Genomic DNA, 15,215 nt, shown 5'->3' on the forward strand with positions numbered 1-15,215 from the left:
ACATTCAGGAAAGGTCTGCTGAGAGACTGAGGGCGTGCCTGGGTGGGGGAGTTGACGTGGCTCTGATGGGGCCTCCTAGGAAGTCAGCACCCCTCATCTGGGCAAATGATGTGTCTCTCCCCCAGAAGATTCCAGCCACGGGCCCCGCGTGGAGCACAAACATGCCAGAGCCTGGCAGGGGCCTCCCGCCGCTCCCCTCCATAGCTGCTGCTCAGAGTCCCCAAAGAGTGCGGGGCCACGCACCCCAGGCCCACAGGTGCCAGCTCACGTGGCCAAGAAAACCTTAACCTTAGCCCCATTTTCCTCCTCTGTGCCACCACACCCACCCACCCCCAACACACTCACTTTTCTCTGTTAAAAATCACGAAGTCTTGCTGGATGGCATCGAGGCAGTCTTGAAGATAGTCATTCTCCTGTGGATGGAAAGGCACATGTGAGCGTGGGGGACGCTGTCCAGGTTCCGCCCACGTCCCCTCAAGTTGAGTGTCTGGGCATCCCCATCGGGCCTCCACCTGTGGCTTTCTTTGGACGATGGCCTCTGGGCTACTGAAGTGCCCCGGCCCTCCAGCAGCCAGACTGCCCGGGAGCTCGCATCTCTGCGGGTGACTCACCCAAGCCCGAGGATGCCAAGGCCCAGCTCCCTTGCCTCTGGGTGGATGGCTTGGACTTGCTCCGTGGGGCCTGCAGGACCAGGCAGAAGCTGTTCTCTGCGGGACTTTGCTGGAAACCACTCCCTTGCCAGGCCTTTCCCGTCTCATACCGGGTTCTCCCAGCCCCTCATCACAGCACACACACACCTGTCCCAGGCCTGCTTCTGGGGCCCTGCCCAGAGAATCCTGGAACCAGGGCTGTCTCAGAAGCAAGCCCTCAGGGCAAGCTTGTGGACTGAGGCTGCCCCTGGCAGGACCCACCCTTACTGGTGTGTGATGGACAGGCAGGAGTACTTCCTTCAGGCAGCAGGACCACTTCCCAGGACGCAGGGGTCGGGGGAGGGCGTAGGTGGGGTGGAGGGGGTGCTGGCCGCTCAGCGCTGGCATGGCGTGGGGAAAGCATCATTATGGTGACCGTGAACTTGGATGGTGACGTTGGTCACTACCAACGCGTGAGCAAATGACAGACCCAGATGAGCCAAGTCACAGTGAAAAGTGCAGGGAGTCGCAGGCCTCGGGTGGCATTAAAAGGGCCCCCACCTCCTGCAGCTGAGGGTGTTGAAAGGGCCCCCACCTCCTGCAGCTGAGGGTGTTGAAAGGGCCCCCACCTCCTGCAGCTGAGGGTGTTGAAAGGGCCCCCACCTCCTGCAGCTGAGGCCGTTGAAAGGGCCCCCACCTCCTGCAGCTGAGGGTGTTGAAAGGGCCCCCACCTCCTGCAGCTGAGGGTGTTGAAAGGGCCCCCACCTCCTGCAGCTGAGGGTGTTGAAAGGGCCCCCACCTCCTGCAGCTGAGGCCGTTGAAAGGGCCCCCACCTCCTGCAGCTGAGGGTGTTGAAAGGGCCCCCACCTCCTGCAGCTGAGGGTGTTGAAAGGGCCCCCACCTCCTGCAGCTGAGGGTGTTGAAAGGGCCCCCCCTCCTGCAGCTGAGGCTGTTGAAAGGGCCCCCACCTCCTGCAGCTGAGGGTGTTGAAAGGGCCCCCACCTCCTGCAGCTGAGGGTGTTGAAAGGGCCCCCCCTCCTGCAGCTGAGGCCAGAGGATGCCCACTTGTGGGGACCACAGAACCTCAGATGCATAGGAAGTCACCCACGTCACAGCCAAGGCCCTAGGAGGGAGGGAGCTGGGCTCTGAAGGTCGGAGGGGACGTGTGAGTGGGTACACACCAGAACGCTCACCCCTATCTAGACATACAAAACGTACAGCAAAACCCAGTGTTACCATCTTACGGGAACACCCCCCCCCCATGCGATTGGCCAGTGACGGAAGCATCGTCATGCAGTGCGTGACAACAGTCTGCGTTCACCCGAGACGGGCAACAGCATGCTTTCACGGCCCCAGCCAGGGCTAAGGGGACTCTTCCCTGTCACAGTGTCGTCTGTGCCTCGAACACCTGGACACTCTTGCCTGCTATCCATGGATCCTACTTTTGGTCTCGCTCTGTCACCCAGACTAGAGTGCAGTGGCGTGATCTTGGCTCACTGCCAACTCCGCCTCCCAGGTTCAAGTGATTCTGCTGCCTCAGCCTCCCAAGTAGCTGGGATTACAGGTGCCCACCACCATACCCAGCTAATTTTTGTAGAGACGGGGTTTCACCATGTTGGCCACGCCAGTCTTGAACTCCTGACCTCAGGTGCTCCGCCTGCTTCGGCCTCCCAAAGTGCTGAGATTACAGGCGTGAGCCACCATGCCTGGCCCTGTGGATCCTATTAATGCTGATTGCCAAGTGGCAAGTACTCTGGACACCCTGTAAACCCAGGAACAGAGTGTGGGAGATGCAGAAGGCTGTTCTCCGATGAACGTTTCAGGGATTTGCTGACGTGCATCATACTCAGACGCGCCCGCCAAGATAAAGGACAAGCCGTCTCACCTTGCGCCTCTTCCCACGAGGAAGGAAGCATAGGGCTCAACACATTTCTTGGGTTTGGGGAGCAGCTCACGTTCCCCACCCCGAGGCAGTGCCCTCCGTGTCTCTCCTGGATCTGTGGTGGTGTGAGGGTTTCACCCTGGCAGCGGGAATGTGGACTCTCTCTTCCCAGCCCTGAGTGGGGACTGTCCCGCCAGCTCCTCCTGGTGGTGTCACCCTGGTCCTGGGCGTTCCCCACACGTACACGGTGTGAGCGGCCAGCACCTTGCCAAGGACTCCCACGCTCTCTGCGGGCAGCCCTCTCCTCTCCATGTGGCTCTCTCCCTCCAGGCTTTGCCCTGTCACTGTGGCCTCCCCTAAAGGAGTCACGATCCTGGCAGGGGACCTGTCCTTAGTCATCAAGAAGAGGACAGGCTGGGTGATCTGCTGTGTCTCAGCACTCTCTGGTCTAACCCTGATATAGACAGACAAGTCTGCAAACTCGGGCCGGCCTGAGAAGGTGACGGTGACCTAAGGCTCAGACTACTCAGGAATGAGGGTCCGACTGAGCCGCTGGGATCCTGCGATTCACGGCGACACAGGGTGGGAGGGGCTGGGGTGGGCGCCAGGGATGCAGAACATGAGCGCCCGTTGTGGCCCTGTGTGCAGCCCAGTGGCAGGGGCTGTTGGTCATCCTGCAACGTCCACAGCCATGTTTTCCTAGGCAGAGAGGCCACCAGAAGCCTGAGGAGCTGCTCCAGAACCATCTGGAAGGGGTGGCTCTGACCAGCGCCCAAGCCGGGCTGTGTCACCGAGATGTGTGACCACGACCCCTTTCCACAGGGACTCCCTTCCCAAGGTGCGTGTAGCGCCGCCAGCAGTACCCCATGGCAGGGTCTGTGCCTGGCTTGGATCTGCCCTGCTCTTCCTCTGACAGCCCCTGCCTCCTCCTTGGGTGGCTGGAACCCTTTGCCAGCACACAGCCAGAAGGCCACAGAAGGGCCCTTCGCCCATGACTGACTGGTGTGGGTGTTTGAGAGCCCAGCTCCCTCAGGGCAGGGACCTCTTGAACCACAAGTGACGCTCCAGGTCCCCTGAAGTCCGAAGCCACTCCCCACAGGGTTTCCAGATTTCTGCTTGAAAGCCAAGCTCTGCTGGCATCTCCCATCCCGAGGAGGGCGGGGGTCTCTCCTGGATGCACTTTCTGAGTAACTCGACCAGGAATCCCCGTCTCAGGGCACCCGTGGCACCTCCACACATGCTGAGACACAGCCTCGGACCCCAGATGTCACCCACAGCGAGGAGGGGCCTGGGAAATGGAGCAGGCTTCAGTCCCTAGCACCGCCACAAACCTGCTTGGCAGCTCAGATGCAACTGTCAGACCCCTCAGCATTCAGTGGAAATGCCAGGGACCCAGAATAGTCAAATAATGTCCAAAAAGAACAAAACTGGGGGATTCACAGATCCTGATTTGAAAGCTTGCTACAAAGCTACAGTTATCAAGATGGTGCAGTCCCGGCGCAGGGCAGACATCTGGACCAATGGAATAAAATGGCAAGTCAAAAAACAAGGTGTGATGTCAAAAGCAATTCAATGGGGAAAGAATCCTCTTTTCAGCAAATGGTGCTGGGACAGTCAGATATCCACCGATGAGAGAATGAAGCTGGACCCTCACCTGACATTGTTCATAAAAATTAACCCAAAATGAATCACGCAGCTAAACGCAAGAGCTGAAACTATACAAGACTTAGAAGAAAGTGTGGGAGTAAATCCCTGTGGCCTCAGCTGAGGTGATGGATCCTTAGACAAAGCACAGCAGCCGAGGAGGAAACAGCCACATCGGACAACGTCAAGGTCCAAGACTTCCCTGCTGCAAATGATGCCCTCAAGAAAGAGAAAAGATAGCCCACGGAACAGGAGGAAATACCTGCCAATCTCCTGTCTGACCACACACCTGCGTTCAGGAAATAAAAGACTTGACTCCTACCAAGAAACACAGAGACGAGCAAGGACTTCTGGCTTCTGCTCTGCGGCAAACAACGTGGAAGGCCTCATTCCCATCCCTGCGACAGGAAAAATGCTGAACTAATGAAAATCAATGACTTTCCTGGACCCATCAGAGAGCTGAGGTCAAAGCACTGCGGCGACCCCCAAGTCTGGAGAGACAGGTGAGCAAAGTCACAGCTGAGACCTGCTGGCCTGGAGCAGAACTGATGGTGTGCAGGAACACCTCCTGGGCAGCTCTGGGGAGTGGCCGGGGCCGTGTGCAGAACTCCTGTGGCTGCGGTCTTATGGGGCCCCCAATGTTTTGTGGGTTTCCCCTCCAGGAACCCTGCCAGGTCTTAATGAAGCCAAGGATGATCCCTTCCTGGCTCTGGCATGGGATGGGGACAGTCACCACTGTGAAATACACCCAGAGCATTCTCCAGAGCAAATGGAATTTGCTCTCCAAAGGAAAGGCTTATCTCACTTGGGGGAAGACTGTTTTTCAGCCTGTACCCCGCTTTAGCCTGTCTCACCTAAGGGGAAGGGAAAAGAAGATAAACAACTGTGAAGGGGCACAGGCCCCCACGACTGAGATTTGGTCACAGACTGTGGAACAGTTCCCTCCCCGCCATCTTCCCAACACACCCACAGGGCCTCCGCAGTGTGACAGGGATTCCAGCAGAGAGGGCCACAAGACACAGACTCTCTCTGAGGAGGAGGATTTAGGGAACCCCAAGGGCAACTCGGGAAATGAAAACAAATGTGAAGCCTCTGGTACCCACAGCTACGGCAGACTTTAAACCCTGCCCCAAACCTGGCCAGATTACATAAACCTCACACTAAAGGCCCATCTACTTCAGCTCTTATTACCAGATACATCATGTCCAGCTTTCAACAAACATTACAAGGCAGACTACAAGGTCTTAAGGAAAAAAATAGAGTGTGAAGAGACAATGCACACATTAGAACAGATCCAGATATGGCACCCATGTTGGAATTATCAAACAGGAAATTTGAAATAACTGTGATTAATATGGTAAGGGCTCCAAGGTAAAAGCAGGCAAGAACAGATGGGGAACAGAAGGGCAATGTAAGTAGAGAGATGGAAACTCCAAGGAGGGATCAAAAGGAAATGCTGGAAATAGAAAACACTGTAACAGAAATGAGGATGCCTTTGATGGTTCCTCAGTAGACTGGATCCAGATGAGGAAGGATCTATGAGCTTGAAGAAATGTCAACAGAAACTTCTCAAACTGAAATGCAAAGAGAAAAAAAAAAGAGTGAAAAAAATGAACAGAATATCCAAGAGCTGTGGGACAATTTCAAACGGCACCACACATGCATAATTGGATTTCCAGCAGGAGAAGAGAAAGAGAACAAAGTATTTGAAATAATAATGACTGGGAATTTTCTGAAATTAATGACAGACACCAAACCACAGATCTAAGAAGCTCAGAGAACACCAAGCAGAATGAATATTTAAAAAAAAAATCTGTACCTAGGCATATCATTATTCAAATTGCAGAAAACCAAAGACAGAGAAAATCTTGAAATGAGCTGGGGGTGGGGGGTGGGGAGGAATTCTACTTACAGAAAAAGAATTAGAGCAGACTGCCTGTTAGAAATCACATAGCAAGAAGAGAGCAGAGTGAAATATTTAAAGTGTTGAAAGTAAAAAACCTACCAACCTAGAATTCTATATCCAGTGGAATTATTCTTTAACGGTGAAAGTAAAGACTTTTTGGACAAACAAAAAGGGAAGGAATTCATCTCTGTTGGACCTGTCCTATAAGACATGTTAAACAAAGTTCCTCAGGGGAAAGGAAGATGATTTAGGTCAGCAACTTGGGTCTGCATAAAGAAAGGAAGCACTTTAGAGGAGGAATGAATAAAGGTAAAATGAAATTTTTAATTTTTCTTAATTGATCCAAAAGATAACTGTTTAAAATAACAGTAGTAACAACATAATGAGCAATTATAGCATACAGATAAATGAAATGAATGACAGCAATGTCATCAGGAACAGGAGGAATGCATGAGAGGTGCCGTCACAAGGCACCCCACTGCACATGAGGGGGCAGAGCGTCAGGTGAAGGTAGACTGTATGGTAAAGGTATACTGCCATGTCCAGGCCAACCACTAAAAATATTTCAAAAAGAAGTATAATTAACAGGCTAGGAGAGGAGATAAACTAGAATAATATAAAATGCTTAATTAAAACCAGAAAAGGCAGAAAAATAGGGAAAAAGGAAGAACAATAAATAGACTACAGTTACAAATAAGGTAGATATCATATTGAACTATATAAATGACCACTTATTTATTTACAAGACAGCGTGTCTCTCTGTTACCCAGACTGGAGTGCAGGGGCATGATCATAGCTTACTGCAGCCTTGAACTCCTGCCTCAGCCTCCTGCGTAGCTGGTATCACAGGTGTATCCCACCACACCCAGATAATTTTTTTTTTTTTTTGTAGAGACAGGGTCTTGCCATGTTGCCCAGCCTGGTCTCAAACTCCTGGACTCAAGCATTCCTCTCACCTCAGCCTCTCAAGTCACTGGAACTACAGGCAGGCACTGTTATGCCTGGCTAATTTTTTTGTCTTTTATAGAGCTGCTGCTAAGGTTTGGCTGTCTCCCCACCCCAATCTCAGCTTGAATTGTGACTCCCACAATTCCCGTGTGTCATGGGAGGAACCCAGTGGGAGGTGATTGAATTATGGGGGCGAGTCTTTCCTGTGCTGTTGTCATGATAGTGAATGAGTCTCATGAGATCTGATGGTTTTAAAAACAAAAGTTTCCCTGCACAAGCTCTCTCTGCCATCCATGTAAGATGTGACTTGCTCCTCCTTGCCTTCCGCCATGATTGTGAGGCCTCCCCAGCCATGTGGAACTGTAAGTCCATTAAACCTTTTTCCTGTATAAATTTCCCAGTCTCGGATATGTCTTTATTAGCAGCATGAGAACAGACTAATACAGTAAATTGGTACCGGTAAAGTAGGGCGCTGCTGAAATGATACCCGAAAATGTGGGAGCGATTTTTTAGAACTGGGTAACAGGCAGAGGCTGGAACCGTCTGGAGGGCTCAGAAGAAGACAGGAAAATGTGGGAAAGTTTGGAACTTCCTAGAGACTTGTTGAATGGCTTTGACCAAAATGCTGATAATGATATGGACAATGAAGTCCAGGCTGAGTTGGTCTCAGATGGAGATGAGGAACTTGTTGGGAACTAGAGCAAAGGTGGCTCTTGTTATGGTTTAAGCAAAGAGACTGGCAGCATTTTGCCCCTGCCCTAGAGATTTGTGGAACTCTGAATTTGAGAGATGATTTAGGGTATGTGGCAGAAGAAATTTCTAAGCAGCAAAGCATTCAAGAGGTGACTTGGGTGCTGTTAAAGGCATTCCATTTTAAAAAGGAAACAGCATAAAAGTTCAAAAAATTTGCAACCTGACAATGCAATAGAAAAGAAACTCCTGGCTGGGCACGGTGGCTCATGCCTGTAATCCTAGCACTTTGGGAGGTTAAGGCAGGCAGATCACCTGAGGTCAGGAGTTCAAGACCAGCCTGGCCAACATGGTGAAACCCTTTTCTACTAAAAATACAAAAATTAGCTGGGTGTGGTGGTGCGTGCCTGTAATCCCAGCTACTTGGGAGGCTGAGACAGGAGAATCACTTGAACTTAGGAAGCGGAGGTTGCAGTGGCAATGAGCTGCCATTGCACCACTGCACTCCAGCCTGGGTGACAGAGCAAGACCGTCTCAAAAAAAAAAAAAAAAAAAGAGAGGAAAAAAAAGAAAACCCCATTTTCTGAGAAGAAATTTGCATAAGTAACAAGGAACTGAATATTAATCACCAAGACAATGGGGAAAATGTCTCCAGGGCATGCCACAGACCTTTGCGGCAGCCCCTACCATCACAGACTCACAGGCCTAGGAGGAATAAATGGTTTCATGGGCTAGGTCCAGGGTCCCTCTGCTGTGTGCAGTCTAGGGACTTGCTGCACTGCATCCCAGCTGCTCCAGCCATGACTGAAAGGGGCCAAGGTACAGCTCAGGCCGTGGCTTCAGAGGGTACAAGCCCCAAGCTGTGGCAGCTTCCATGTGGTGTTGAGCCCGCAGGTGCACAGAAGTCAAGAATGGAGGTTTGGGAGCCTCTGCCTACATTTCAGAGGATGTATGGAAACACCTGGATGTCCAGGCAGAAGTTTGTTGCAGGGGTGGGGCCCTCATGGAGAACCTCTGCTAGGGCAATGCAGAAGGGAAATGTGGGGTTGGTGCCCCTATACAAAGTCCCCACTGGGGCACTGCCTAGCGGAGCTCTGAGAAGAGGGCCACCATCCTCTAGACCCCAGAATGGTATATCCACCAACAGCTTGCACCGTGCACCTGGAAAAGCCACAGACACTCAATGCCAGCCCACGAAAGCAGCCGGGAGGAAGGCTGTACTCTGCAAAGCCACAAAGGCAGAGCTGCCTAAGACCATGGGAACCCAACTCTTGCATCAGCATGACCTGGATGTGAGAGATAGAGTCAAAGATGTTAATTTTGAAGCTTTAAGATTTGACAGCCCTGCTGGATTTCAGACTTGTATGGGGCCTGTAGCCCCTTTGTTTTGGCCAATTTCTCCCATTTGGAATGGCTGTATTTACCCAATGCCTGTACCCCTATTGTATCTAGGAAGTCACTTGCTTTTGATTTTACAGACTCATAGGCAGAAGGGACTTACCTTGTCTCAGATGAGACATTGGACTGCGGACTTTTGAGTTAATGCCAAAATAAGACTATGGGGGACTGTTGGGAAGGCATGATTGGTTCTGAAATGTGAGGACATGAGATTTTGGAGGGGCTGGGGCAGAATGATATGGTTCGGCTCTGTCCCCATCCCAATCTCAGCTTGAATTGTGACTCCCACAATTCCCACATGTTGTGGGAGGAACCTGGTGGGAGGTGATTGAATTATGGGGGCGGGTCTTTCCTGTGCTGTTGTCATGATAGTGAATGAGTCTCATGAGATCTGATGGTTTTAAAAACAAAAGTTTCCCTGCACAAGCTCTCTCTTTGCCTGCCGCCATCCATGTAAGATGTGACTTGCTCCTCCTTGCCTTCCACGACTGTGAGGCCTCCCCAGCCATGTGGAACTGTAAATCCATTAAACCTTTTTCCTGTATAAATTACCCAGACTCAGGTATGCCTTTATTAGCAGTGTGAAAATAGACTAATACAGTTGGGTCTCACCTTGTTGCCCAGGCTGGTCTCAAACTCCTGGACTCAAGCAGTCCTCTTGCCTCAGCCTCCCTGGTCGCTTTAAATGTGAATGGTCTAAAATACACCAATTAGGTCAGGCACAGTGGCTCACATCTGTAATCCCAGCATTTTGGGAGGCTGAGGTGGGAGGACTCCAAGAGTTTGAGACCAACCTGGACAACATAGTGAGACCCTGTCTCTACAACAAAATTTTTTTCAAATGAGCCAGGTGTGGTGGTGCACACCCACAGTTCCAGCTATTCTGGCAGCTGGGGCAGGGAGGATCACTTGAGCCCAGGAAGTCAAGGCTGAAGTGAGCCATCATTGCACCACTGCACTCCAGTTTTGGTAATAAAGCAAGACCCTGTCTCTAAAAAAAAATAAAGTAAAATAAATATGCCAATTAAAATATATTGTCAGAGTAGACTAAAAAAAAGACAATAAAATTTTTAAAACATTTTGATAGACATTTCTCTAGACACAATGCCTGATAAAACACCTCAAAAGATGTTCAATATCATCAGAGAAATGCAAACCATAACCACACAATCACTGCACAGTAAGATACCTATGATTTTTTTTAAAAAAACAGACAATAACAGGACTTGGTAAGTATATGGAGAAATCAGAACCCTCACACACTGCTGGTAGGGGCATAAAATGGCACACCTGCTGCAGAAAAGGGTAGGCGTTTCCTCCAAACATGAAGCACAGAGTCACATATGACCCAGCAGGTTCATGCCTAGGTATGTGCCCCCCAAAAATAAAAGTACATATCCACACAAAGACTTGTATGTGAATGTTCACAGCAGCATTATTCATGATAATGAAAAATGTTAACAAGTGGAAAGAACAAATACTCATCAACTGATGACTGGATAAAGGAAAGGTGATACATATGTGGAATAATACTCAGCCATCAACAGGAATGAAGCACTGACAGGCTACAACGTGGACGGGCCTCAAAAGCATCCTGCGAAGTGAAAGAAGCCAGCTGCAAAGACCACATAGTGTGTAACTCCACTTCCATGAAACGCCCACAACAGGCAACCCTACAGAGACGGAAAGTAGCTTCGTGGCTGCCAGGGGAGGGGAGAAGAGGGGAATGGGGCATGACTGCTAATAGGTGGGGTCTTTCTCTTACTAATACATGAAAAGGTTCTAAAATCAGATTGTGGTGGAGAATGCACAGCCCTGTGACTATATTAAAAACCACGGAATTATATGCTTTACATGGGCGCACTGTATATTGTATGGAATGTGAATTATATCAAAATAAAGCTGTTTCCAAAAACCTCTCTCAGCCTCAAGGTTAACAGTGGGACTTTTTTTTTGGAGTGATGCTTTCCTTTCAGAACACCTCCTACCCTCAAGCCAAAACATCTCCCCACAACCAACCCAAGACAAAGCCGAGCTCCTCCCGCTCACAGGTGCCTGGCCTCACTTGTTCCCAGCCAGAGCCTCCTGGGAACTCAGCATGGCCAGCTGGGCTCTGCACACTGTCCATCCCTGAGTCTCCCATGAGGGTTCCTAACTCATCCTGGGCCTGTTTCTACACCCCAGAGCCCTGGCTCTGGACACGCTCTGGTAGGGAAAACTTAAACATCTGATGGGAATGCCAAAGAAACCCCCAACCACGAGAACCTTCCAACCATCCTGTGGCTCTCGGCAGTGCCTCACAGTGGCCACCTGGCAGACAGCAGCTCTCCACCGACAATTCTGCCTGAGGACACCCAGGGCTGCCGGCAGCAGTCCTGGAGGAGGGGCGAGGATGGAAGCCTGACCCACTGGGGGGCTGTGTTCCCCCCAAAATCAGGGCACCCAGGGCATGACCCCACCCCTGCCCCCCACATCATGGTGAGGAGGGGACTGACACCCGTCTTCTGCCCAGGAGCAACACAGGGCCCACCAGGTCTGAGGAGGCTGCACGGGGGCTGAGGCACGAGAGTTTCCCAGGACATCCACCACAGGCTCAGGCAGACTCAGGGGCAAGGCGACCACCGAGGGACCCAGGGTCATCACTGTCACCCTGACATCAACACACAACCAGAGCTACTCCTTGGTGAATATCAGCCACATCCTGGTGGTATGGGCCAAACTGTGTCCCCAAAAATGACACACTCAAATTCTAATCCTGGGTACCTGTGAATGTGACCTCATTTGGAAGTGAGGTCTTTGCAGATATCATCAAGATAAGATGGGGCCATACTGGATCAGGGTGGGCCCTAAATCCAATGCCTGGTGTCCTTATGAGAAGAGGGGAGGAGATGGAGACGCACACACAGGCCGACCCCACGCGGCAGCGAAGCAGGGGCTGGGGGGATGCGTCTAGGCCAAGGCAGCCTCTACCGGAGGGTAGAGGGCCAAGGACTGGTTTTCCTCCCCGGAGAGCCTTCAGAGGGGGCATGGCTTTGCTGACATCTTAACTTTGGACTCAGGCTTCCAAGCCATGAGACAACACATTTCTTTTTAAATCTGCTGATTAAAAGGGAGCCTACTGATGCTCTATTGTGAATATCACATTCACATGGAACACGAACCACGTCCACATTGGGAACACCACATCCTCACATGGCAGAGGATCAAAGACTCAAAAGAGGACTGAAGTCACCCTTCTACAACAGCATTAACCCCACCCATGCTGGAAGAACCTACGTGGCCCCAACAGCCCCTAAAAGTCCCGTCTCTACCACCACCACAATAGGAAGCAAATTCCAACACGAGTTTTAAGGGAAACATTTCAACCACAGCACCTGTCAAATCCCTGATGAGACCACGACCTCAGACAATATTAGCTCACACTCTGGTGAGACCTGGAAGCAGGAAACAGAGCTGCACCTGAGGAGGCCATGACCTCAATGTTAGCTCACATTCTGGTGAGACCCCGAAGCAGGGAACAGAGCTGCACCATGCCTGGACTTCCGGTTTACAGAAACTATGAGATCATCACATAACTGCCCAAGGGGTTCACCTTACCCGCTGCCTAGACAGCCAATTATCAAGACAGGGGAGCTGCAGGAGACAGAGTAGTTCACGCACAGCCGGCTGTGAAGGAGACCATTTCATTACGACTCAGATCCATCTCAGAGAGACGCATTGCTGTTCTTCAACCACCTGATTCGTGGTCACCTGTCCTGGCAGCCCCAGAATACCAGCATGCCTGGGTGAGCATGAGGGCTTCACGTGGCTGTCCCCGCACACACAACCAAAGCCGGCACACCTGGGCGAGTGTGAGGGCTTCACGTGGCTGTCCCGGCATACACACCTGATGCCGATGCACCTGGGCTAGTCTGAGGGCTTCACGTGGCCATCCCCACACACACAACTGATGCCGACGCACCTGGGCGAGTGTGAGGGCTTCACATGGCCGTCCCTGCACACACAACCAAAGCCAGCACACCTGGGCTAGTCTGAGGGCTTCACGTGGCCATCCCCGCACACACAACTGACACCAACGGGGCTAGTCTGAGGGCTTCACATGGCTGTCCCTGCACACACAACTGATGCCGACGCACCTGGGTGAGTGTGAGGGCTTCATGTGGCCATCCCTGCACACACAACATCAACGCACCTGGGCGAGTGTGAGGGCTTCACATGGCCGTCCCCGCACACACACCTGATGCTGACGCACCTGGGCGAGTGTGAGGGCTTCATGTGGCCATCCCTGCACACACAACCAAAGCCAGCACACCTGGGCAAGTGTGAGGGCTTCACATGGCCGTCCCCACACACACAACTGATGCCGACGCACCTGGGTGAGTGTGAGGGCTTCACGTGGCAGACCCCGTACATACAACTGACACCGACACACCTGGGCGAGTGTGAGGGCTTCACATGGCTGTCCCGGCACACATACCTGATGCCGACGCACCTGGGCGAGTGTGAGGGCTTCACATAGCCGTCCCCGCACACACAACCAACACCAGCACACCTGGGCAAGCACGAAGGCTTCATATGGCCATCCCTGTGCACTCATAACCCTAGCCCTGGTTGTCCCTGCCCACCTGCTTCATAAGGAGCGAGGTGGGGGCTGGGAAAGGCAGAAGGGAGGTCTCTGGCCTTCTCAGGACTTCAGGAAATGGTCTGCTGGACTTCCGAGACGTGTGCGCTGCCAGGGGTCCCCACACGCCTTGCTCGGTGGTAGAGAGGAGCCCCAAGCCCAGCCCGCCGCCACGCCCTGAGCCTGCCCTGGCACTCACGGACTGGGAGCTGTCCCTGCTGTTGTCCCGGGACTTGTTCTTGGCCAGGCGCTTCTTCTTCTTGTGCAGGGGCCTGGACTCCAGAATCATCTCCTCCAGCTCAAAGGTGGGGTCGCAGTGCAGACGGCCTTTCTACAGAGGGATGGGTGCTGAGCCCCGGCCCGTGGAGGACGCCACGTCCATCCCCAGGGCCCCCCACCTGAGCCGCCCACAGGCTTACGTTGGGCACGAAGCCCGGCTCCACCCTCTTCTCGCTCAGGTGGTCCCACAGCACGCCGGCCAGCGCCGGGGCTGCCTGCACGTCCTGGAGGCTGGAGAGCCGGTGCTCGGGGTTCACAGTGAGGAGCTGCAACCAGGCATGAGTCAGAGGGTCCAGGGCCCACAGCCCACCAGCACGGAATAGCCCGCCACCCCCAGGCCAGGGCACCTTGAGGAGGGTCCCACCAAGCCTGAGGTTCAGAATTCAGGAACCTCAGGGCCACGCGAGGAAGGGTGGTGCCGACGGCCGACATCAGGCAAAGCACCGTGGCTGGCTCAGCATGTGGCCCAAGGGACACCTGTTCTCAGTGCTGCTACCTAAACCCCTGGCGCCAGAGGACAGCAGAGGGATCTGCAGGGAAGGCTCTGCTGGGATTTGCCAGGAGGTGGCAGCCGAGGCCTGGCTAGCGGCTAACACTCCGCACGTGGCTGGCCTCACAGTAACTATCCCAGAGCCACTTCCTTCACCGAATCATGGGACCTCCACAGGCCAGATGAGCCCGGGGCAGCCATGCATGGCCTGGGAAGCAACATCCCAGCGCTGGCACCTCCCGCCTTTCCAGGGAAAATGCCGCAGACCCAGACCCCATGCGAGGTTTCCCAGACCTGGGCTTGGGCGTGTGGGTCATCCCCAGTCCCCACGCAGGCCCTCTCTAGCCCAGTGCCACCTGTGAGCCACCTGGGCAGGTGTGACTGAGCTTCGTGGGGCTACAGCAGAGTTAAGAGGCTCTCGGGGCTGGGGAGAGGCCCCGGCAGGCAAGGCCTCCCCAAGGCTTTAGGCTGCTTGGCTACAATTCCAGGGCAGGAGGCCCCACCTGCCTGAGACACGGGGGCCGGGAGGCAGCCGGGCCCGTGTGGCACACTCACTCCCCTCCCTGTCCTGCCTGGGCCTGGCTCTGACTCCGAACCCCCTATGGTGTTAATGCGAGGCTCAGAACAGGGAGCTGTGCAGCCCAGTCAAGGCACAGCCCCAGCCTAGCACCAGATCACAAATGGGAGGCACTACTGATGGCCACACCCCTGCCCGTGTCCCTGCCAGG

General features: G+C 53.1%; 1 protein-coding gene across 4 annotated transcripts in view; it reads right to left on the minus strand.

Moving 5' to 3' along the window:
• Positions 1-15,215, minus strand: part of STK32C (serine/threonine kinase 32C) — a 126,037-nt gene that overhangs the window by 1,200 nt on the left and 109,622 nt on the right. For all 4 annotated transcript variants that reach the window (XM_054660040.2, XM_508118.8, XM_009459543.5 and 1 more), the window contains 3 exons: positions 14,138-14,263; positions 13,918-14,049; positions 346-413 (listed from right to left, as the gene is read on the minus strand). In XM_054660040.2, the coding sequence (XP_054516015.1) occupies positions 346-413; positions 13,918-14,049; positions 14,138-14,263 (326 nt within the window). The remainder of the gene's footprint in view (positions 1-345; positions 414-13,917; positions 14,050-14,137; positions 14,264-15,215) is intronic.

The sequence above is a fragment of the Pan troglodytes genome, chromosome 8 (genome assembly GCF_028858775.2).
Source record: "Pan troglodytes isolate AG18354 chromosome 8, NHGRI_mPanTro3-v2.0_pri, whole genome shotgun sequence".
Classification (NCBI taxonomy): Eukaryota; Metazoa; Chordata; class Mammalia; order Primates; family Hominidae; genus Pan; species Pan troglodytes.